At 42.3% G+C, this 26,277-nt stretch overlaps 1 protein-coding gene across 14 annotated transcripts in view; it reads right to left on the reverse strand.

Moving 5' to 3' along the window:
* The window catches only part of LOC146171877 (uncharacterized), a 59,551-nt gene that overhangs the window by 6,251 nt on the left and 27,023 nt on the right, over positions 1-26,277 (reverse strand). For 4 of the 14 annotated variants that reach the window (XR_014702736.1, XR_014702738.1, XR_014702743.1 and 1 more), the window contains one exon: positions 17,643-17,763. Coding sequence is in view for 1 of the 14 variants with exons in the window: in XM_084586271.1 (XP_084442397.1) it covers positions 14,652-14,715; positions 16,776-16,908 (197 nt within the window). In the remaining 13 variants the exon portion in view is untranslated. Of the gene's footprint in view, positions 1-14,014; positions 14,152-14,651; positions 14,716-15,498; positions 16,605-16,775; positions 17,036-17,642; positions 17,764-26,277 lie in introns of those variants that run through there. The other 10 variants (XR_014702745.1, XR_014702740.1, XR_014702739.1 and 7 more) reach the window with 10 other exon arrangements.

Raw genomic sequence — 26,277 nt, forward strand, 5'->3', positions numbered from 1 at the left:
AAGTTTGCAAGAATACACCTTTTAAGTGGTTTATAAGTCTGGTCGGCTTCAATAAGATGCAGACTGCTTGTCTCGCCACCTTGTCGATCCTCCCAGCTCTACGGCCCGTGACATTGACGCATATGTCCTGTCTTTATCGGTATTTCCTAACATAGCCGACGAACAGCACTTGGACTCCAAACTCCGGTCTATCATCGACACCGGCCAGTCCCATCCCGCCCTCGCCATGTTCGTACTCGAAGGGGACGCCCTATACCGCTGCATTATGCAATCTAATGGCGTTGAGCTCTTGCTTGTCCTTTCGAAACATCTGCGCTCCACCATCTTGGAACAATTTTATAATGCTCCCACCGCTGGACATCTTGGCGTGTCCCGCACGTATGACAGCGTGCGCCGACGTTTCTAGTGGCCTGCTTTCTATCGATCCTCATCATCATCATCAGCCTGACTATACCCACTGCAGGGCGAAGGCCTCTCCCATATTTCTCTAATTAACCCGGTTCTTTGCTAGCTGCATCCACTTGACACCTGCGAAATTCTGAACCTCATCCGCCTACCTAACTTTCGGCCGCACTCTGCTACGCTTTCTTTCCTTGGAATCCAGTTTGTTACCCTCAGCGACCATCCGTTATCCTCTATTCGCACTACATGTCCTGGCAATGACCATTTCTTCTTAATTTCTACTAGAATGTCAGTAACTTCAGTTATTTCTCTTACCCACACTGCACGCTTCCTATCCCTTAATGTTACACGTACCATTTTCCGTTCCATAGCCCTGTGACTTGTCCTCAACTTATGAAGAACCCTCTTGGTTAGCCTCCATGTTTCAGCCCCATAGGTGAGTACAGGTAAGATGCAACTGTTGTATACTTTCCTGTTGAGCGATACCGGTAAGCTGGTAGTCATAATCTGCGAGTGCTTGCCAAATGCGCTCCATCCCAATCTTATTCTTCTTCTTATTTCCTTTTCATGGTCCGGATCTGCGGTTACTATCTATCGATCAGTTCAGCATTATGTGGCCGCATGTGAGCTGTGCAGCATGGGAAAAAACCATCCGTGTTGCCATCAGGACACCTGCAGCCAATATCCATCCCGACTGACCCGTTCTTCCGTGTTGGTGTTGATTTGCTTGTCCCTTCCTGGTCTCTGCGTCGGGCAATAAATGGATCGCCGTAGCGACCAACTATGCTGCGCGTTACGCCATTACCCGCGAGATCACGACTAGCTGTGCTACTGACGTCATTGATTTCCTCCTCCACGACGGGATACTACAGCACGTTGCCCTTCCTGAACTACTCACGGATCGGGGTCGCTGCTTCCTCTCCAGAATGGTTGGCGAGCTACTTCGTGTGTGCACCGTCCGACACAAATTTACCACCGCCTATCATCCTCAGACCGACGGCCTCACAGAACGCCTCACCCGTACGCTCATAGATATGTTATCAATGCATGTCTCCTGCGACCATCGGAATCGGGACAATAATCTGCCCTTTATAAAATTGGCCTATTACTATTCTCGTCATGATACCGCTGGCTACTCTCCCTTTTACCTGCTCTTTAGCCGACACTCATTACTCCCCTTTGATCCATCGCTACCCACTACTGACGCCGCCACTTGTATTTACGCTCATGATGACATATCCCGCGCTAATGATGTTTGCCACATTGCACGCGACAGGCTCTTTGCCTCCCAAGCCTCCCAGCCATCCCGTTATAACAGTCGCCATCGCGATGTGCACTACGCCCCAGGCTCTCGTTCTGCTCTGGCTCCCATCACGCCGAGTGGGCTTGTGCGAAAAACGTCTATGACGCTACATAAGCCCCTACCGTACCTTGCACCGAGTCACCGACGTCACATACGAAATCGAAACTTTGAACCCGAAGTGTTCTGCACCACGAGCTTCCGACATTGTGCACGTGACATGACTCAAGCTGTATTTCTGACGCCCTGCTTCGTTTACATGGAATGCACCGGGACTGTGCTTCTGTGGTGGGGTAATTTTATGTGGTGTACCATGCTGGCATTCAGCAAGTGAAGAAAGAAGTGTCTGGGTGTGTGGACGAAGACGACGCTCAGTGTTGAGTTGTGCGGCGTAGCGGTGCCCATCGATTTCAGTGTGGAGTTACCCATCGGTGCGTGATTTCCACTCGTAACAATATTTACGAAAGTACATTTCGAAAGCATTACAAACGTGTTAAATACACATTTGTATTTTTTACGTATCGAGATATACTCGAAGCACACCTTTGGGCCTAGGATTTTCGACAGATTTAGAATTAGCTGCTCGTAAGCACAAAGTTTAATATATTTCTTTATTGTAATTGTCATTCAGGTGTTGGGTCGCAGAATTTTGTCCAGTGATTTCATGCCTGGTGACTAGTGTATCAGATGGCGTCTAGTATGCCTGCAAATTCAACTGCATTGGACTTTTTACGTACCAGCAGAAGGCTGTGGCTGTAGGTGCTTTTTTGGTGCTATAATCATGGGTTGCTGAATGCACAGCGCTATCAGCAAAAAGGTAATTGAATAACCATGCGTAAACATTATGTATGATATTGGCAAGTGATTGAGCCCAGATATTGCGATGTGGAACATTTTTGGTATTTCTTAACGATGTTATCGCACATATAGTTTTGAAAACGTTATAAAGACGCCTCTATAGTTTGGCGAGGCATGCAATTTGTTGGCATCGTATTGAGGTGTGTCCTGACGACTTTGGAATAGGCTGTGTCTTGACGCGTACTACTAATATTGGCCAGGGTGTGGTTGGTTTGACTGCTTAGATGTTCTAATACACTCGTAGCTGCGCCTGCTGAAATTACTGATGCATGGGCAGGCATGAGCCTCATAAATTGTGCCACACGTCAAAGCTTCACATAGTAAACCAAAAACCTCTAAAACACGTGCCTGGACGCGTTCGAGCCTTCGCAGGGCATTTAGACCAACCACCACCACCACATTGTGCAAGCGAAGTAAAGTTCGCTCAGACAAACCCTACGATGTAAAACCTATTAATCTTACTAAACTTGTAAAACTGCTATGTTTTCGACGGAGCAAGGAGGCGTGCTGCGTTCAGGACATGTCAGTCTATAGTGACACCTAAGAAGTAATGTTGTGTCAAGTATGGAATCGATTGACTCTCAATTGCGGTCGGGTACCACATCATAAACTAGCGTGTAAAAGCTAAGAGGATGCTTTCAAATTCGGATGAATGAAGTCCTTCACGACGCAAATATACTGATAAATTTGCCACTGAACATTGCAATGTGACTTGCGATTGGGGACGCATGACACTTGATGTCAACAGGCAGATGTCTTCGGTATATGCAGATATCAAAACAGAGTATGGAAGTTTTTGCATAGGCCGATTAGCACAACAATAAATAATGGACTTAAAAATAGATAAACACCTTAATCAGCAGACTAAAGAACCACACATGGACATGGAAAAGCCCTAACGGGGACACTAAAAATGAAATTGACTTGATAATGTGTCTAACAATGCCATTGTGCAGGGCGTAGATGAAATCGGGAATGGGCGATGCAGTGAGAACAGGATGGTAAGAACTCGAATTAGTCTAAATTTGAAAAAGGAATAAAACAGATTAGTGAGAAAGCAGTTCATCAACGAACTAGCGGTGAGGGGGAGGACAGAAGATTTCAAGGTCTCGCTACAGAATAAATATTTAGCTCTAACCGAGGATCACGACATTACCCTAGAAGCAATGAAGAATAACTTCAGAGATATCATTACTGATTGCGCTGTAGAAGTAGGCGGTAGGACAGTGAGGACGCTGGTCGGCTGTCTAAGGAGACAAAGGATATTATTAAGAAACACCAAAGTATGAAAGTTTATAATCCGAAATTTCAGGTAGAACTGGCAGCGATATCAAAGCTAATCAATAAGCGCAATGTGGCCGATATAAGGAAGTATCAGTTCAGTTCACTCGTACAGTCATGTCCGACTCTTCGTGACCCTATGGACCATAACACGCCACGCTTTCCGGTCTCTCACTATCTTCCTAACATCGCATAACTTCCTCTGCAGCGCCTTGATGATGCCATCTAACCATCGTGTTCGCTGCCTACCCTTCCTACTGTGACCCTTAACCTTTCCCAACATCAAATCTTTCTGCAGCGACGTCTCTCTTCTCATTAGATGACCAAAGTAGCTGAGCTTTAACATAAGAATTTGACTTTCCAATGAGCAGTCAGGGCTTATGGTCGACAATATCGACTGACTTGATCTTCTGGCAGTCCAAGCAACTCTCAAGAGTCTCCGACAGCACCACAGTTCAAACGCGTCAATTCTTCAGTGCTCAGCCTTCTTCACAGTCCAACTCTCGCATCCATACATCACAACTAGAAAGACCATAGCACGATTTACACGAATCTTGCTTGGCAGTGTAATGTCTGCTCTTTACTAGGCGATAAAGGCTAGCCATGGCTCTCTTCCCCAGAAGCAGGTGTCTCCTAATTTCATGGCTGCAGTCTCCTTCCGGGATAATCTTGGAGCCCAAGAAGAGAAGATTTGTCACAGCTTCCACTACTTGTTCCTTGATGCTCCAGCACTTGATAGGGCAAGACGCAATGATCTTTGGCTTTTTAATGTTCAGTTGAAGCCAAAACTTCTCACTCTCTTCTTGTACGCGCAGCAGAAGTCTCTCGTGGTCCACTTCACTTTCTGCCATTAAAGTGGTATCATCTGCATATCTAAGGTTGTTGATACGTTTTCCAGCAATCTTCACTCCAGCTAAAGACTCGTCCAGACCGGCCTTCCTCATGATACACTCAGCATATAGGTTAAGTAGGTAGGGCGACAGTATGCAGCCTTGTCTCACTCCTTTCTCAGTTGGAACCCAATCAGTAAGACCATGCCCAGTTCTGACTGTGGGCTCTTGCCCTTCATACAGGTACCTGAGGAGACAGCTGAGGTGAATTGGAACTCCCATCTCTTGGAGAGCCTGCCACAATCTGCTGGGACCTACGCAGTCAAACACTTTCGAATAATCAATAAAGCAGAAGTAGATGAGTTTCCGGAACCGTTGCTTTTCCATGATTCAGTGAAGGTTGTCAATCTGGTTCTAGTTCCTCTGCACTTGCGAAACCCAGCTTGCGCGTCCGGAAGCTCCCGATCCACATACTGCTGCAGCCTACCTTGGAGGATTTTCAACATCACCTTGCTAGCATGCGAAATAAGCTCGATGGTGCGGTAGTTGAAACAATCTTTGGCACTGCCTTTCTTTGGAATGGGGATGTAAACTGACCTCCTCCAATCCTATGGACACTGTAGGCTTGTACAAATTTGCGGACATAATGTATACAGAACATTAACAGCATCATGGTGGACGTTTTGAAGCAACTCAGCTGGAATCCCATCAATTCCGCTAGTTTTGTTCTTAGCAAGGCTGGCTAAGGCATATTCAACTTCACTCTTCAGGATGCCCGGCTCGAGATCAGTAATCAAAACAGTCTTATTTTTGGTGTGCACATCCGGGTCCTTCTTGTACAGTTCTGTGTATTCCTCCCACCTCTTCGTTATCTCCGAGGCATCAGTGAGCTCCCTGCCTCGTTTAATGTTTATCACGCCCTGCTTAGAAGAGAAGCTTCCTTTGATATCTTTGATTGTCTTATATAGAGCTCTTGTGTTCCTCAATTGGCTGTGTCCCTGAACTGCTTGGCACTGTATGTTCAGGAAGGCATTCTTATCTCTTCTTGATTTTTTCTGAAAACCAGCATTGAGAACCTTGTATCTTTCTCTTTCCCTAATAACTTTTGCCATCCTCCTTTTCTCAGCTATTTGCAAAGCCGCTTCAGATAAATAGTCTGCTTAGCTGCATTTTTTTTTTTGCTTTGAAAGTATACATGGAGAAAATTGAGTATGCCGTATCGAATGGGGGAAGCCTTAAAGTGATGAAGAAGAAATTGGGCATAGGCAAAAACTAGATGTATGCGCTAAGGAAAAATGCGGGCAATGTAATAATGAATATGTACAAGACAGTCAAAGTAGCCGAGGAGTTCTATACTGATCTTTACAGTAGCCAAATAGCTTAGGACAATAAGGAGGTAGGCGGTAAGGAAATACCGTCAGACGTTCCGTCAGTGACAAAGGACGAAGTTAAGCAAGCATGAAAAACTGTGAAAAGGAGGAAAGCAGCCGGAGAAGATCAGGTAACTATAGATTTGTTGAAGGACGGTGGGCATATCGTGCTAGAAAAACTGGCCACCCTGTATACGCAGTGCCTGGTGTAATCGACGGTACCAGAACCATGAAATAACGCAAATACTATCCTCATTCACAAAAAAAGAGGACGCTAAGGACCTTAAAAATTACAGACCATTCAGCTTACTGTCTGTTGCGTATAAGATATTTACAAAAGTAAACGCTAATAGAATCAGGACAACTTTAGACTGAAACCAAGCAAAAGATCAAGCAGGTTTTCGGAAACGATACTCTACTATCGATCATATCCATACCATCAACGAGGTGATAGAAAAACGCTCGGAATATAACCAGCCCTTATACATAGCATCATTGATTACGAAAAGCATTTGACTCAGTAGAAACCTCGGCGGTGATGCGAGCATTGCGAATTCAGAGGGTAGACGAGTCGTACTTGAAAGTGCTGGAAGATATCTATTGTGGCTGCACAGAAACCATAGTTCTGCATAAAGAAAGTAACAAAATTCTTATAAGGAAAGGTGTTAAGCAAGGGGACACGATATCCCCAGTACTATTACCAGCTTGCTTAGAGGAAGTATTCAGAGACTTAGAATGGAGAATGGGAGCAGTTAGGGATAAGGGTAGATGCAGAATACCTCAGTAATCTGCGATTGCTGATGACATTGCCTTGCTAAGTAACTAGGGAGATGAACTGCAAATAATGATTGATGACCTAGACAGGAAAAGTAGAAAGGTAGGCTTGAAAATCAATATGCAGAAGACTAAGGTAATGTTTAACAGCCTCGGGAAGAAACAGCAGTTTACGTTAGGTAGTGAAGCACTGGAAGTAGTGGGCGAATATGTCATAACGAATAAACATATTCCGGACAGCTGGCGGCAGAGTAAAATGAATTTGACTTATAAAGGGAAAGGAGACAGGATGCACATAAAATCCTACAGGCCGATTACCATAACATCTGTTATGTACAGGTTAGCCAAGCAGGCGGTGAAATTAAAGGTGCGAGCATGGGTTGAAAGTAACAAGATACTCGGAGAACTTCAGAACGGCTTTAGTAATGGCAGGCGCTTAGATGATAGCCTGTTCGTGCTTACCCAATGCATCGAAATATCTAGAGTGGAAAATAGACCTTTGTATTTGGCCTTCCTGCACATAAAGGGGCGTACGACAACGTAAGCAGGGAACTCCTGTGGAACATATTAAAAGAAGGTATCGGTTATGAGATAATAGAGTTCCTACAGGAAATATACCGGGATAACAAAGTAGAAATTACGTGGGAAGGGATAAGAAGTACAGAGGATGTCAAAGTATGCAAATGATTAAGACAAGGCTATCCTCTATTACCGCTGCTGTTCATGCTTTATATGACAAACGTGGAACGGAGGATACAAGACAGTAACCTAGGTTTTAACCTGTCATATAGATTAGGTGGAAAGGCGGTAGAGCAGCGCCTCCCCGGTTTCATGTAAACAGACTATATTGTGCTGCTAGCTGAGAGGCTGGAAGAATTGCAAACTCTATTTAAGTATTGCGGAGACGAAGGGGACGCTCTAGGCTTCAGTTTCAGCGCAGTTAAGTCGGGTCTGATGATTTTCAACGGCTCAACTGATCAGGGTCTTAAAATACAAGGCCTTGAAATACCTAGAGTAGCAGAATATAAATATCTGGGGGTATGGGTAAACGAAGGATTGGCATACATTGGAAAGCATGAGCAATCACTTAAGGCCAAAGGGCGAATGAATGCCGGGATAATGAAGCATAAGGCATTGTGGGGATACAATAGGTATGATGTTTTGAGGGGTATTTGGAAAGGAATTATGGTGCGTGGACTTACTTTCGGAAATGCGGTTTTGTGCCTAAAATCAGAGGTACAGTCGACATTAGAAACAAATCAGAGATCCATTGGACGATTAGCACTAGGTGCCCAGGGCAAAACTACAAATGAGGCGGTACAGGGAGATATGAGCTGGGCATCTTTCGAAGTACGGGAAGCTCAGAGTAAAATATTATATGAGGAACGCCTGAGGAAATTGGACAGTAAGAGATGGGCAGCTAAAGTATTTAAATACCTGTACCTAAAAGCGTTGACTCACAATGGAGGAAAATAACTAGGAAACTAACTAGTAAGTATGCTAGTAACAAGGACGGAGAAATAAAGAGCATTAAGCAACAGGTGAAAAACAATTCGATGGAAAAGAAACAGAGTGTGGAATTATACCGAAAGTGGAAAATTCAGATCAGGAAGGAAGATTTCTTTGATAACTCAAGAGGCAGTGCCCTACTTTATGAAGCTAGATCAGGGTGCCTTAGAACACGCAGCTACAAAAAGAAATTTAACAATGGAGATGACGCATGTGCTGTATGGGGAAACTCCACTGAAACAATTGACCATATTATACTCGAATATAATGGTATTCATCCGGAAGTTGGTGCAGGCGCAATCACTGTTCCTGAAGCTCTAGGGTTTAGAGATGACAGTGGCCGGGTGAATAAACCGGCGGTGGAAACTACCAAAAAACGACTGGAAGATTTGTGGCTTAAAAGCAGAGAAGTGGCATAATGTTAGTAATGTAGGAACAAAATTTAATAAATAGAATGGTGGTTTAGTTAACCATTCTAAGTCAATAATTAAGATATAGGGAGAAAAATGAGCATGATAGCTACTGCCACCACCCCGTTTTAAAGGGGACGCTCCTATATTCCATCCATCCATCCATGTCTACTTAGGACATGTAGTAACCGCAGATTCTGACCATGACAGGGAATTAACAAGGAGAATAAGATTGTGATGGAGCGCAATTTGTAAGCACTCCCAGATTATGACTAGCAATTTACCGGTATCGAAAAGGAGAAAAGTATACAAGAGTTGCATCTTGTACGTACCTATGGGGCTGAAACGTGAAGGCTAACAAAGAGGCTTTTGCATAAGTTGAGGACAGCGTGGAGGGCTATGGAAACAATTGGTAGGGATAACGTTAAGAGATAGGAAACGTGCAGAGCGGGTCAGAGAAATAACTCAAGCCACTTATATTCTAGTAGAAATCAAGAATAAATGGGCATGTGCAGGACATGTAGGGTGAAGAAAGGACAACCGATGGCCGCTTAGGCTAACAAACTTTATTCCAAGGGAACGAAAGCGTAGTAGGGGGTAGCAGTATGATAGGTAGGCAGATGAGGTTAAAACGTTCGCAGGGGTCAAGTTTGGTTGCAGCTAGCACAGCACCGGGTTAATTAGAGGAATGTGGGGGAGGCCTTCGCATTGCTGTCGGTATACCTAGGCTGATTATGATGAAATAATAGGCTTATCACTCCTCTCTGATGTACACGCCGTGTGATAATATAATTTATGTCACCATCAGTTGCCATGTACATCGCTCAAGTCTTCATGCAGCTTAAAAGCTATTAATGCAGGCGCCCACAAATTCCGCATTTGCCGAGTGTGTCTAATATTGAAGAACGGTGAACATTAGCGAATGCACCCTTGATCTAAAGAAAGAGAGCAGCAATCATCGTGTGGTGGCGTTTTGTTTCTGCTCAACAATTGATACCCTATAAAATACGCTGTCGATAGCAAAGCGGCCTTCGCTGAATGGATCCGGTCGTTTCTTGTGGTTACAGACACAATCTTCAAGGCTGGAACCACTGAAGACGCGCTAATATTGTGCAATCCATTCTTTTTTCGCTGCAATTTTCGAGACCGACAGATCTGTAGGGTATTATGTCATGAGCCGATTCACCTAGCGGCGCATTCCTGGAGGACTTTAGGGCTCAAAAACTGAAAACTAAATGGGGTATATTTATGTTGAAGCAGTCGGGAGTCATTTGCTGGACAAACACACTGAAAAATACAAGTTACGTTAGGCTCTGGAGTCGATCGCTGTCCCGCGCCCAACTCCGAGGGAGACCAGACGGAGACGGCAATGGATGGGGGGCTCTTGACTGGTAAGGACAGTGCGGCCCATTCGAATCTCGTTGGTTTTATGAGGACGGAACTGAAGCGGGGGCGGCGGGGTATGCTTTCCAGCGCTGGCAGTGGCCAGACTGAGCATAGTTTTGCCAAAATGCTTTACCAGGCGAAAATAATTAAGTTTGACTATCACGCGCACATACAAGGAAGTCAAGGTGTATACCGTCTTGTTCGAACGCTTTGCCTGCTCCTTTATAGTCGCAAAGTATGCTTTCGCGTCAATGCATATTATAGTGAACGTTTATAAAAGAAAAAATATAAATGGAATAAAATATTTTGCTTCAGAAAATAATTGCTCTCAGTGACCACCATCCCCGGCGATTATGCAACAATGTACCCAACAAACCTAAAAGCAGAGGACGTTGGAATATTTGGCTGTGGTTGTGATGTAAGTGGACAATGGTTGCTAGACCCAAAAGTTGATTTCAATATTTTTAATAAAAATTCATTTTAAAACTATCTATCGCACCGATAACTCAAATTCCGAGGAGGTGTAATTTAACATGTGTGTTGAATGAAATGCAATATCCATTTTAAGCTCAGATATTAGCTGTCATTATTCCTTGATTGGTTGGAATATTGTTGCGAGGATTTCCCAAGCTTTTCCAAGGAAACGCCAAGGAAACGCTTCTGCGAAGGTTGGAAAAGCTTCTGCGAGGTCTCTATCGGGTCCCCTTGGTTACAAAAAGCCTTCTTATAACCCAAGCCATTCTGGCGTCTTGTAATGCCTAACCGAAAAGTAATACCCTAAATTATTCTACCAGTGTAACTTTATCCTCCGAGGCGTGCTCGGAAGCTTTAAAATAATATTTCAGCTGTCCCAACATACCGCAGCATATTTTTCAGCGAACCCAAAAGTATGTTTTTCATTTCAGCTATCAACATATCCAGCCATGCCATTCCTACCTATTCACCCAGTAATTATGAAAGCTATGGGTACTCAACAGGTAATTGGCTGGTTAAAAATGCCATCTAGTTCGGCAATTCACCAAACCACTTCAAAATTTCTAAAAAATCCCCAAAAACTGCACTGCTGTCTGATTCTGTTAGAGATTTTCCAGCAAACCCGTTGCCACAGGGCTCTCCCCTCAAAATGTAAGATCGACCACGCAGTTCCAGCTCGCTAGTTATGTTCTAAAGTGTCAGCGAGCCATTTTGTCTCTATATAATTACCATGCATCCCTTTGAAAATACTTGAGCCCACACTTTACACGAGCATTGTCAACTTCTTGAAACTCTTTTCGCATGAGCAACACAGCTTCTGCAAAAACCCAACTTGCATCAATTCTTTACCTTTCCTGTCCATTGAACATGAGTATATTTTGTTTCCCTTGGCTTTTCTAAGGAATTCGAAACAGTCTGTCACAAGCTTTTCAATTTGTGCTAAATTGATTAAAGATAATATCTTAGCTTGGCTTAAACGTTTTCTATCTAACATATGGCAGTTCTTCTCAGGTAGTGGTCTCAGCTCCAGACTGAATTCTATTCAGTTCGTTGTGCTCAAGGCTCAGTTTTAGGCACCCTGCTATTCCTTATCTATATTAATGACTTAACCCGATGCATGCCCTCTAGTATTCAATTATTGGTTTACGATTGTGCAGTATTTAGTGAAATTAACAACCAAAACTATGCTATCTAAACATAAAATTACATTAACGCAATTTTCAACTTGTTTTACCTCTGACTAATGCAACCAAACATAGTCAAACGCAAAGTAATGAGAGCATCCTGCATCTATACTGCACCCATCTCCTACTCTCATCTTTCCCTGCAAGATACCGATTTGGGTAGAAGTGTGAATCAGAACTTTCCAACCCTGCCACAGGCCCTTCTGTAACTGTCGAAGGTTTTGGTGGGTAGCCCCATTTGGGGCGCCGAGAAGTTTTCTTCATGAAGCCCACACATCCATGGGACCTTCCTTCGATCACCGTCAACGGTTTCACGAATGTAATATGCGGGCATGCCCATTTGTAGCCCCGCTTCGGTCCATGCTGGTCCTATTTGACTTTTGACTGGGCAGCCTCATTAAGGTTAGTGAAAGCGTTTCTTATATAAAGGCCCAATGAACTTTGCACCGACCCTAAAATTCTCCAATGGGGACCCTTGAGGGCCGGATGTGAGAATATCTACTCAACCCTTGCCGTGCTTATATGATGCCCATATGGGAAAATCAAGAGAAGCCCAGTTTGGGCTTGCCCGCTTAATACTTAAAGGGGCCCTAGTAGTTTTTATTGTCGTAGTTCCAGCCCAAATCCTTCATACGAGCCCCAAGGATCTCCGTATTGTGTGCTGCTTGAGTAGGTATCCTCAAAGTTCTCGCGGCTACACATGTGTAGTGTAGACGCCACGCGTGAGGGAGATTACCTCGTTTTTTATATACATACACAGATAGAGTGTTGACACTTTAGGTCCTTTTGATCCATGTGCAAGGCTTTATTCTCTCATTTCGTTTGCGTTTTCATTCCTGCTGGCACGCGTGTATTTGAGAAGTTCGATGGGCCGGCTATAGGGTCTGAGTTATTAGATTATCGTCCAATAAATCGCCGATTGCATTGATTAGATGGGGGAATCTAGCTTATCAATGTCAGCGGCACTTTCTCAAAAGATACCCTGGCGACCCGATCCCTATATCCTGAACACCAATCTTTGACAATAGACGGGTACTAGCAACAATGAAAAGGCAAGCAAAATGAGAGATTTTCGAAGCCCTGTTTACAGATAAAAAGACCAAACGCTGCTACACTATCTGAGAGTCTACATAAAAACGAAATATGTATCTTAAGGGTGGCGCCCCACTGCACAAGTGTGATCGTTACAGTTTGAGAATTCTTATACTGAAAGTTTTTGAATTAATGGCGGCTTAAGAATAGCCTTTGTCCTATTCGTATGTGCTTTTTTTCTTGTTCGCTTATAATGGCTGCGCACGGTAACCGACACATAGCTGGCACAGCTGCAGTTTTTCCCTCTCGCTTGCGAGCGGGCCGCTTCATAGAGGCCAGAAGTGGTCCTCCTGCCGGCGACGACGTGCGATCGAGAGAAACCGGAACCGTTTGGTTTTATATAATACGACCATTCCTCGGACCGCTTGCGTGACCAATGCACCAGAATAAACTCTTCATAAGAACCCGCGTTTCTCTCTCTTCCCTTTCCTTGCAAAAGTTCCAATAACCTCTAGTCTCTACCCAGTAATCGAGTTAGTTGAGAAGTTCCATGCTCATGGAGCTCGCACTGTCCGAACAAAAGCGTTTGGAAATATGTTTGCGAATTTTTCCCCACTAGCTCGTTTCCGCCTTTATAAAATAAAAAAGATATTTCGTGGTAAAATACCAATCTTCGGCACATTTCGTGAGTGCGGATAGAAGCGGCCGGGTTACCTGGGCTGGAAATAAAAGTAGATATTTATTATTGTGAAATCGGTTATTCTCGTGACCTTCTACTCTGTTCTTAACGAGTCAATACCCGCAACCGATTCAGTCATTTATTCCATATGGGCACCGAATGCACCTAAAACATAACTGCACTCAACAATCTCTGTGAACTTCCGGACGTGAACTATCGTCTCATCCGTTATGGAGCGCTGAAAGCCCTACCCATGGTAAGGCTCTTTGGAGGGTAACGAAGAATAATTATTTTGCTTTCTAGAAGAGCAGCATCTTCTAATAGTTACATAACTTCAAAAAAACTATGAAAGGAAGTCGGCGATAAAAGCGCTAGGCAACAATGTCTCTTTCAGCAGCAAATAAAATTGGCTCTTCCAGAATGAATCTTGAAGCAGCAAACTAAAATAAATAAAATAAACGTTCAATACTGGATATGTTTTCTCGCAAATAAAAACTTTTTCAACGTGGCCATGTAGATACGTACGGTATATTTAGGCAGGTTCCTCGTCAAAAATTTTATTGCTTGCACTTCTCACTGTACCATGTTGTTTATGCAGCTGCAAAATTCAGTAAATTTTTTGTCCCATTGATTTTCCCTGTTTTGAATGCTTAGGCGCTGACCTGGGAACGAACAGCATATATGTTTCTAGCGCATATACAAAGCCTTGCTTAACTTAATATATTCTTATCATCCTGTATTTATAATGCTGAAAATTTTTGAAATAACTCGAACATGCCTTTGCTAAAACGCTAACGCTCCTTCGCGGGTGTTTCTGAGCCCCATTCTTCTTGCGTGCAAGTGTTGGTCAGCGTGGGAGCAAACCTTGCCACGTGCTTGCTGTCTCAAAATTGTCGTTCCGTATGAGCTTCGATGAGCGCCATGCCGCGGTTTCAAAACGTAATCCAAAATTCCAATAATATTGTTGTTGTCAAGATTTTTATCAGTTAACCCTGAGTAATTGAATATGTCTTAAATCAATGTCATTGTAATATATGCGCCCCGCCGGGTTAGTGCATTAGTAAGACGTCCGGCTACTCTGCCGGAGTACCCGGGTTCGATCCCAACCGCGGCGGCAGCGTTTCGATGGAGGCGAAACGAAGAGGTGCTCAACAAGAATTACCCTATTGATGAAGGGGAAGCAGTACCCTCTACTGTGGACATTCTTCTCCCCGAAAATGACGTGCCTGCAGTCAAAGATGAAAAAAGCGCCGATGAAGAAGGTACCAGCATGGCCCATCTGCCAGAAAGCACTCTTCATGCTGATGTTGTGGATACTTGTTCATTGTAAAGTGAGAAGGATAACGACCAGGAGCCACCAGCTAAGCAACAGAAACACCATGTCAAGTGGGACAAACGCGACTTGAACACAAGTCAACTCGCCATTCCTGTGATTGGTACTCCACTGAAGGAGAACCGCTAACACCACTAGAGGCATTTGAAAAAGTTTTCGACGATGAACCTTTGCCCCTTCGGCTTCCGTCAACGCTGTATTTGTGCTCTCGCAGTGCGTGATGAACTGCCGAAGGCGCAAAAGCTTTTTGTGGGTGGTTGTATATTTTCTGGAATTGGCTTCTGCAGTTAGGCACATAATTTTCTAATCTCATTCTGGCAATTGGGGGGTCTACAGGATTTGGGCTCTGTCAGAGCCAAGACGCCACGCCGCAATATCGGACAATATTTGCTGTCGGGAAACACACTGGTGCACAGCCAGCGGTCTGAGCTGGCTATTGGAATTCCTTAATGCGTTTTCATTAGCTCGGCAGTTGCAACATTCAATTGCTACGATATCACTTCGTCGTCTCCTTTATCGCTGCAGCTACCCTCAAAGCCTACGTATATCGTAGAAAAGAGAGAGAGTGAAAGGGAAAGGCTGATGGCGTGCTACGCTATTGATTCTCTTCAACTTTATATCCGCCATGAGAGGATAGATCGCAACTTGCCTAAAAAGAGAGCGAAGAGGTTCTCACCGCGTATTACGAATGAGGAGAGTGAAGAACTCCCGCACACATTGGATCACTCCAAATATGGCGAAACAAGCGCAAACTTCGGCGAGCTTGTATATTTACATCTCGTTTTCTTATCATCGTGTCACGTCCAGGAGGAACATGTAGCTCATTTTAATGTACGTAAGTTATAAGTATATCACCGCCTGAGTTTTTGTTCAAAATGCTCTGTATTTTAGCCGACAGGGCAAAGTAAACAGAATTTTTCTGTTTGAATTTAAAAATTGTCCAGCTGAATATGTATGCGCAAATTACCCCGACTTACAGCCCGCATATGTTAGTATGTTATCATTCTGTTCAGTTTGAAAGGCAAAGGACAGTTGTTCTAAAGATCGTTTCAATGCTAATATTTTCACGTAGATTTTGACAGTGGCACAAAGCTGCGAGCCTCTAATGCAGTCACTACAGCGAAGGATTAGCGTGGGAAAACTTGCGCCTAATTCGTCGTCGTAAATCGCTTACAAAACGGTGATTTCATCGCAAGAAATTATTTAAGTTTACAAATTGCTCTCTCACCAAATTGCAATACTTATACCCCACTTAATCATTATTCTTTAGACACCAGTTACTACTGTATGTTCTGTCCTGCAAAACTAAAGGCTGATCCTGCGAATATCAGTTAGGTAAAAGCGTCCGTGTATGCACGCCTAAGACAAGGAAGATCCGATACGCGCATGTCTTTCCTAAGTACTGCACTCATTAAATCATCAATACCTAGCACACTTCTTGAAGTACAATTAACACACCACATGTTTCTATTTATTATACTTTAGGAAAAAGAAATAAATATATTTTTACGACAGTGAAACACAACACAAATGATATGCATAGTTGATATTTAAATCCACGATTCAAAGTCTCATTTAATGCTAAATGGCAATTTGTTATTCTAATTACTTACTCCTTTCAATATAACATGTTTAGGATAATATGAACATTCGCGGGTACATTTAGGCCCATAAAATCATTTACTTATCTTTTCGGACGTGTGCCGTAGAGGGGTAGCGGCCGCGTAACTCCGAATTTTCTGCCGGAGACGTGAACGAAGATATTATCTACATCTCATCTGTCTAAAATAAACATGAAGATTTTAACAATAAATATACCTTAGTCCTCATTGTAGCTCTATAGAATAAATATATCATTGTTAAATAAACAATTACTTCTCCAGTGGCTTCCTTTCTATTATCTTTTAGAGAAGCCACACGCAAGAGGCAGAAAACAATCTTCGGAGAAATTACCGTTTTTACTCACTCTGCAAACACGTGACAACTGGCCATAGAAAGGAGCAAAAGCACAGCTGGCAACATTCTTGACAACAGTTATTCGTGTGCGCTTAGACACCAGACAGTGGAGAGTCAGTCTGCTTTCCATAGGTTTTGTACTTAATGACTAGGGCGTGCTTAACTAGTGACCTTTCCTTTAATGTGGAAGACCCGTTTCTCAACATCTTTCGCTTAGCACTCAAAATATGCGGAAATTAAAAGGAAATTCCATGGTATATTATAAGTCATTTTCGCTAGTATATTCATATGGTTAAAATGTGCAGACTTTATTTATATTCAATACCACTGCTTCTCCGCGAACTTGTTGCGGAATGCATTTATGAAAAAAATATAATATAGTCCTTGAACACCCGCATAAAATTTGAATGAGTAATATTTAAATTTTATGCCAGTTGACGTCGTTTCCGTCCTGATGAATTATCTTCAGTTGCAGTCACACTTCAGCAACCAACTGTAAATTGATCTGCTATCCGGCCGAATCTCCTCACTCAATGCACTTGTAGAATAATAATTTCACTGCCTGGGCCCGGTCATGAGACGTAGTGCATATTGTCACTCACATAGTTTCTCAGAAAAAAACAAAACACCTCCCAAACAACAACTGCGTTGGTCACTGGGAAATGTTCTAGCATGGAGTGGCGCAAATGTTCTGCAAGCGCGTTAGTGATCGCAGGCGATGAGTGAAACTCTTTAACAGTAGAATATCAAGAGTGTATTCTCATTGTAGACGCCCCTAGGTGTACCAAGCCTGAGCAAAGCAATACGTAAATAATCACAAACACTGTGTCTCGTACTTTTTGCTGGTTAAATATGAACCCTTACCAACTTGCCCAGTCGTCAACCTTGTTGACAAACACACCCCTCTAAACTCCTTTCTGCGGTCATGCTCACGTCAGCATTGTGGAATTGTGATACCATTTGTCCTTTTAGGTACCTTTATGACCTAGAAAGGAAAGGAAAAAGTTAGTTTTCGGCGTTTGGTAAATCCCTTGCAATGCGAAACTTAAAGCTATGATGATGGGCAAAAACACATTCCCCGGCGGTTGTGCAAGAGGGCCTAAATAAAGGAAAATCTTAGCAAGACCACCCCAAATATGTCTCTAAACATTACTTCATTGCTGTTAAGCACAAAATATATGAAAATGAATCATCGCCCGGTCGAAACAAAACTACAGTACCATGTAACCATATAACGAGCAGCACAGGTCGTGGTAAGGTACCAGGCTGGCCAATGTCTTACTTCATGAAACTCGACACGGAACACCTTGTGGATTCTACCTAAGTTAGCTCTGCCGGTATTCCTAGTACACCTAGGATTATTTTCTTCAAAAGTTCCTCAAGGAACATCAATGTTCTCGCCAGCTGGTTCAACTAGCCATCTTACCGCGAGGAGTTAGGCGTGATTAACTTTCACACAACAAAGTTCTCACCGATAAGCCAAGCTCTATACTCGCTGGGCTCTATTTTATGTAGCTGGTTGTTCTCATAAAAAGGCTTTCTTATGTTCTACTTTCTTATGGCTTTCTTACGGCCGCCGGCGGAAAAAAATATCATTGGAAAGTGGCAGCGGCCAACATCTGCAGCGATGGCCAGCCAGCTCTTCTTCATTCACTAATAGTGTCCGGCCTGCATGACAGTCTGTGAATTTAGGATGCATGGTTTAGCTACAGCCTACTGTAGGTGTTTTAATTCCTCCTCTGCTTCTCCTTATATCCCTTCAATTCTTACCGCCAATGCATGGTATCACACTGGCTTCCTCCGGTGTGATACCACCTTTCCTCCTTCTACTCTTTTTCTCCTAATTATATTTAAGATGGAATCCAAGTACATTTTTTTAATTTATTGCCAAATTTTAAGGACCTAATAGATTTTTTTCACGTGTTCGTAACATTTTTGAAACAGAAGCTCAGATGTGCTATATGAGCTTTAAAATACTCTAAATTGAGGAAGAGGAAGTATACATTAGAAGAAATAATTTTATATTCAAAACAACATGTTTAATTCTGTCGGCAAATGCAAAAGCGCATATATATATATTTCATGTGTTTCAAATATGCTCAACTATACATCAACTATCACATTATTACGGAGTGTGCGCCCTGAGCTAAAACTTAGACGAATCTTCTGAAAACATATTCTGTGGGCTTTCATGAATATCGGTTATGTTTAAAATTAATTACCAGTATCCCACTGTATATTCCAAATGTATTACTTTGATACGGATACGCAGCCCGCTCCAGTTATGGAGTCGGTGAAAGCAACTTATGAGCGCCTCCGTGGACATACAAGATATCAGTTACTTGCAGAAGGCATGCGATTCCGCCCATGGAAGACCACATTTTCGCTGTTTGTTACTCTAGTGGTCAATAAAACAAAACTGGTCCGAACAATTGATGTCGATGGCCTGATGAGGTTTGTGCAAGGAAGGCGGTTATTTAAAATAGGCGCATCGAGAGTGCTGCCTGCTGTGTTCGAAAAAGGTTGCTGCAAAAAGCAAGAGCTTCGCTGCGTACACTAAATCATGCTTTGAAAAACCAGTAGCACTTTCGGAGCTATGGCAACGGATCGAAGGCACCACCTATCACCACTTTACAAAGGGGTGTAGCCAGCAACTCTACGACATGACGAAGTTCTCGAAGTATGGCAGAAGAAAAGTATTTCGATCAATCTAGGAGATAATTTTCCGGGTGTGAGCCCTCCCTCTCACCCCTCATATGGGTAAAACAATTTTGTCGAGAAAGCAATATTTATACTCGCATACATATGAGCGAAATGCTCAGCTTCAAATACCGGGTATAATGTCATTCAGGAATGTTTGCAAGGCTTTTTTGCCTCTTGTAGCTTGTTCGCTTTGTTTGTTCTCTTAATTGCATTTACTCTCATTCCCGACTGCTATGTATACCGCCAGCCAGCGAAGGCATGACACTATGGTGACGGAGTCGCATTACTAGTAGTCCAGCTTAGTTATCCTTTCAATGGGGGCTCATTCCATGTGAAAGGTCCCAGGACTCAAATATAGTTCTCTTGCCAACTGCGTGAAGGACGTTTTGTCAAAACATTTTTTTGTAATTTTGTTTCTTGCATAAGCGTTTGCATAAGCATAAGCAAAACTCGCCCTGAGAAACAAAACTATAATTTACACCCTAAGTATGATACGATATGATATATTAGTATTTCAATTTTTTCTCTTGCATTGTTTTGTCAAGTTACTTCCTTAATGAAACACTACAAGAATTTTCATTATTTTGGGTCCCCGATACCGTACAAAATGTTGCGTTTTAAGAAATTTCCTACATCATACCCAACGCAAAAACAAAAAATTTGCCACTCGCTGGAGGCTGCATACCACGTTAAAAATTATTTCAGTTGATATAACGGAGTCGTTTCATAAACGATATCCTTCAAACTTGGTAACAAGTGACATTTTCGTGTTATTCAGGCTTAACATGTATTAATATACGCAGTATAAAAATCCTAGCATTTACTTTGGAAACGTTCGTGCAAGTAAATTTTATTTGAACGAAGACATTTTTTTTTTAATTCCATGAACAGGAGTAGCGGTAGGCACTGCAAGCAGTGGCTTCAGCACAGAACACGTACGTCACCGCCTAATAATATGGTTTCGCGTATGAAATCTTGTTTTTATGGAGCTAACTTTTTTAGATATAAATGAATCCAAATGCATTGCAAGCGATGTATTTTCACGTGCTGGCTACATTCAATTTTGAGCGCCAGGAGCGATCAGTCTAGTCATCTCAAAATCAGTGTTGGTTTTGGAGTGTCATTCACTGGCCACGTTTCCTTAACTCTGTCTGACATTGAAGCAGCAATATAGCGTATCAAAAGCTTTGCTGTGTCTCATAATAGACGATTTTCGCATACGAATGATTTTTATTCCCCTTAATGTCTTCTTAGCATTTCTTTTCTCATCAACTCATATTCAACTTTTTAATGTTTGATCGTTAGCCATACAAATTGAGATCACCTACGTACTCATGTTCATTTCTAGACTTGAATGTATTGACTGAGTTCTATAATATTTCACCAAAAAATGTTGAAATTGCAGAAGATTTGAAAAGGGATGAATTGTGATCAACTAGCGGTTACCAAAGGCACAATTTAGAAGGCCGTTCTCTTTCGTGCTTCTACATAGGAACACGACAGCCAAATAATTGTAATTTCATTTGTCCGTTTTCTAGCTCTAGTAAATACATCTTGTGATTTGCTCCCTAATGTTATTACCTCTACAAACTTGATCCTGCTACTGCATCTTTCAATGTGCCGGACGCAGCGTTCAACACACCACGTTTTAGGTACTGAAGAAATCTTATTTTCCAATAAATTATGGTATCCTCTCATGATAACAAAGAAACTATTTTCCTTCCTTTATTTCTATGAAGAAGTGTGGGCGTTTATTTTTTAAAGCAGGCAATTATTAATTTGCTCTGTCAGCGTGTATTCCTCTCCGTAATATTGGTTGGTCTGTGGGGTTTAACGTCCCAAAGCAACTCAGACTATGCAAGATGCCGCAGTGGAGGACGTCGGAAATTTCGACCACCTGGGGTTCTTTAACGTGCACTGACAACGTACAGTACACGGGCGTCTTGCTTTTCGCCTCTGCAATGTGATGTAAATGTACTAAATGTATCTTCCTGCTCAATGATTTGATGAACCTGGCCCCACGGGGAATCTGGCAACAATAATTGGAGGTTGTGTCATCTTAGTAATCTGGAGTGACATCACACTTCGGCAGCGCGTCGCTAGGGCTGGTAATAGATTGGGAAAAAAAGAATTTCATCCCACAATTAAACCAAACTTACTGGAACCAAACCAACAATAAAGATAAAACGTTGATATGAATAATGAGGCATCTATTGCTTTTTTTGTCTGGGCGACTTTGACTTTTAATGCAGGCCTGAGTATAATGTAAAAGCCAGTTTTCGCGGAATTTGGAACATATTGCTCTTTGAACCGTTTCCTTGAAAAAGCTTGAATTATTTTTAACCTTCAACCTATAAAGGCGCAAAAATTGCCTCAGGTGAAACTTTTCTGAAAACTTTCCTGAACCTAAACACTTTTGACCCCTTTAGTGAGCAAAGGAAAAGCAAAAGATCCTATATTGTTACAACCGTGAAGACACATAGCACAACAACGCAACTGCAATACTCTAAAATATATTCGACATTGCAACTTGTTTTTCGTTCATTCTAAAAAAATTGTTTCTTAGGTACAATCAGTGCCCCATACCGCAAACTTCAAGAAGAAATTACGCGATGAAAATAAATTCTAAATAAATGTGAAAAATGCATTTCTCACAATTGGCAACATGCCAAACTTTATTACAAAAATTGTGGGTGGCCACTTTTGGATGCTGGGAAATTTCGCATGGAATGACCCTCTGAAATTTAGCTTCCGATTAACTTGAAAGTGATGGAGTGCTATAAGCATGATTGGTTTCAGGTGACACTTGCGAGTTAACATTAGGTTCGGCCACGTTTAAAAAAAAAAGAAACACGGCAATATCTAATAAATACCACATGACTACGTATACTGTGCTGCCCAATGTGCCAGGAGTCCTGTGTTCATATTTGCTGCTGCGCGGATGACGACGGATCTTGACTTTGCTGCTGTCGTGTGCAGCTGTTGACAGCGCGCTCTGTCTGCACGTTGACTGCACCGGCGGGCGTGTATCTCTGAGTAAGCAGGAATATAAAACTATCGCTTTAAAACAGCTGAGGGCATTTTCGTACTATGAGTGCAAGTGGAATGTACAGCAAGGTGGCCATTATGGACGTAGCAATGTTTGAAAATAAAGGAAACACTGTTAAATATATATATGTAAATGCGAATTCCTGATTATTTTGTGGGCATGAACATTTGCCTAAACTGAAAGCTTTCATACTTGACGTTTAGCTGAAGCATAACTTTTATTAGCGAGGTATGTCCGAAGCATCCAAACATGACATATACTCAGTACGAGGTTGAGTTGGTTTTTCTGCAAAGATTACTGGCAAAACTGCGTCAGTGAGCGCAGTATTAGCACCTAAATCCACTTTTCGTTTTCATCATCAAATAATTACAATTACTTGCATATGAGGGATAAAAAGCTAGAAAAACGCTATTTTATATATGTATACGCTGTGGAAAAGGCAAATGAAGGGCGTATCTTTCAAATTTGATATATCGAACGGCAGTGTCATTAAAGAAATTTTGAAATCTGGATACACCTTCGGTATTTCCAACCCTCAATTAACTATAGCTCTACTCGCTGGACTGAATTAATAAGTTGAGTGCTTTATTCCAGACACAAATATAGCTCTGTTACGTACGAAATGTGAATTTTTCAGAAAGGCCTCAATTACGCACTTTACATAGTATTTATAAATGAAATCTGTAAAGGTTACATATCTCTCCATTTATATGATCTCATGCAGCTTTTATTCTATAGTTGCAATATACGCGATGTGCCGGATAGATTGAGCCAAGGGCTAATAAATAGTCCGTTAGAGACAGGCGATGCGAACCGGTCGCATATTAGGGCAGCCACATAGCACAGCATAAATCAGTGGCTTTGTTTTGTTAGTTTTAAGCTCAGGTTATTATCATCATCACCATCAGCCTGATTATACCCACTGCAGGGCGAAGGCCTCTCCCATATTTCTCCATTTAACCCGGTTTTGTGCTAGCTGCATCCACTTGACCCCTGCGAACTTCTTAATCTCATCCGCCCAACTAACTTTCTGCCGCTCCCTGCTACGCTTTCCTTCCCTTGAAATCCAGTTTGTTACCCTCAGCGACCATCGGTTATCCTCTCTTCGCACTACATGTCCTGCCCATGTCCATTTCTTCTTCTTAATTTCCACTAGAATGTCGGTAACTTGAGTTATTTCTCTGACCCACTCTGTACGCTTTCTATCTCTTAATGTTACCCCTACCATTTTTCGTTCCATAGCCCTCTGGGTTGTCCTCAACTTAAGTAGAACTCTCTTGGTAGAACTCTATATGGTCCAACTAATAAATATTCACTTTATACGTGTAAATGAGACTTGAAGAGTCGGAGATAACTTTCAGAAATCCCGGTTTCATTATTTGCGCTAAACAAATTTTACATAGGCCTTTTTTCCATCTCCACGAAAATGCCACGAAATGTAGAAACCTTTGCCAGCAATTTCGCGCGCAGCAATGGATTATGCTCTCAACATGATTTGAGCTAACGAAACAACCGGGAACCGTAATTGGTGCCCCCTTGCAGAGTAAGGGTGATATATGGGGGATGATAGCTACGCGTAAGCCCTCTGGCGTGCTTGAAGGCGCGATTTAGATTGAGCGCTTCGCACATTGCAATGTCGATAAACACTACAAAGCGATAAGGATATAAATGAGTGCAACATTATATTTTGGGGGTTTCCTACTTTATTTTCGAAAAATACTACGCACGTGAGGGTTCTTTATCGCAAATAATGAAGCATGATTTCTACATGTGCTTTTTAGCTCAGCAATTACCATTTATTGTTTAAGGTGAATATTCAGTAATTAGGTAAATAATGCCAATTAAAGCTTGCGAACAAAAATTTCCGTGGCGCTCAATGTAGCTGCCAAAAATATGTATCTGGCTTTCTTTGCCTACCTCTGAAGTGTCTTTTTGAGCCTTTCGGGCAAATTAGCTGCGCACATACAACAACCGTCCTCGACGCAACTGTCACCCAAGGACATTGTCTTCCTACGGGGAAATCATTGAAGAAAGGAGGTTTCTCACATTTTACTTTTCCTGCAGGACTCAGAACTTGACTACAGATGATGACGCCAGGCATTACTGGTAACTAACACGCGTGAATGCGTGTATGTGCCTAATATGCGACTAATATTTTATATTTAGCTGGAGCTATGGTCAAGCAATTAACAGCTACACTCAGTGCTAACCGCAACTGAAGAGCAGCAATATCAACTGTACCCAAGTAGCACGCCGTCATTGGGCCGCCATCAGTCCAGTATTGAGAAAATTAAGGTATGTTCAATGGCGACAAACCATATATGCATCAATACAGGCAATACAATATTTATCAATGAATGCTTGATTCACGCTATATGGTCAAGCCATTATAGATGGCCGGGCAATATTGAACAGCATATATAATTGTGTATACAATGTTTGCAAGCAATTCTATACGCAAGGTCATTATTGCCCGCTGTCAGCCAGCTGAATGACAACATGGGGAGAACAGAAAATTCACTGGTTCATGAGTGGTCAGTTTAACGCATGGCTGCACCACTATTAGCAGCGCATTGACTAAATCGGGCCACTGTCGGGCCAAGCGTCGCTAACAAATTCCAGTATCGGACCGATCGCTTGTGCTACCTGGGTAGCAACAAGTGATACGCTCGAGGGCCTTCGAAGTACTTAATTGCATGCTCGTTGTTCCCGGCGTTGGAATAGAGCGTCGCTCCTTCTACCGTACTTCGCATGCGATAGTATCCGTCACCTCGTCGCTGGTCCTGATCACCGCGTCCGGAAAACTAACCAGCGCGTCGCTCTGCTGTGATATTCCTCCTCTATTTTCAATGCTTAAGAACAAACTTTATGTGGCGGTTAATGGCGTCTCTACATTAGCTCTCGTTGATAACGGTGCAACTGGGTTTGGGATTTGAGTGCAGTATGGGATTTAAATGCCTACTGGGACTCAAATTGTTCAAGTGTGATGAAATCTTTTTGGCGTGAGCGGCGAGCCGCTGAGTACTTTTCGAATATAAAATATTGAGGTTGTATTGGGTGGAACTGTAGAAAATACAAGTATAAGTATAGAGCCGCAAGTAAAGAAGACAAATATGTTCAAAATCCGGCGAGGATACAGTAAAAACATTTTTACAGAGTAAAAGGCAAATATGAACACATCTAGAAGCATAAAAATATTCAAAAAGAAATAATTCCTTTGCGAAATTTGTTATAACCCTCATACAAACAATAATTGGGGAAGGTAATTGCAGCTGACTCAAGTTCTAGGTATGAATAAATCATGAAAATATTTTGTGCGACAAAATGGAACCCCAACGTTATGGAGGTGATCAATGCGTGTCGATATGTATGATGGTCTTGTTAGCAATCTGCCGTTCAGATAGTTGTGATAAAATTTATAAAATAGTCATAATGACCCATTGACCTAGGGTCAGATAGAAGTGCAAGGGAAAAACTTGGTTTCATTGAAGTTACACTATTTGTTCTGTGATAAAAATGTTGGAACGAAAGGCGCGGTTCTGCACAGCCTCCGAATCGAAAACAAGTGAATCAATGAATTAATGTGATAAGTATTACGCGGGATTGAAATGCGAGAAATGTGAAAATGTTTGCTGTTATCAATGTTTAGTTTAATATTACATTTGTTACACCAATAGAGAACCTTGTTAATGTCAGACTGAAGGCAAAATACATCATTATCGTGCCTGATTTCACGGTAAGTAATAC

This window comes from Amblyomma maculatum, unplaced genomic scaffold, assembly GCF_055883805.1.
Source record: "Amblyomma maculatum isolate TAMU_Amacu unplaced genomic scaffold, ASM5588380v1 scaffold_17, whole genome shotgun sequence".
Taxonomy (NCBI): Eukaryota; Metazoa; Arthropoda; class Arachnida; order Ixodida; family Ixodidae; genus Amblyomma; species Amblyomma maculatum.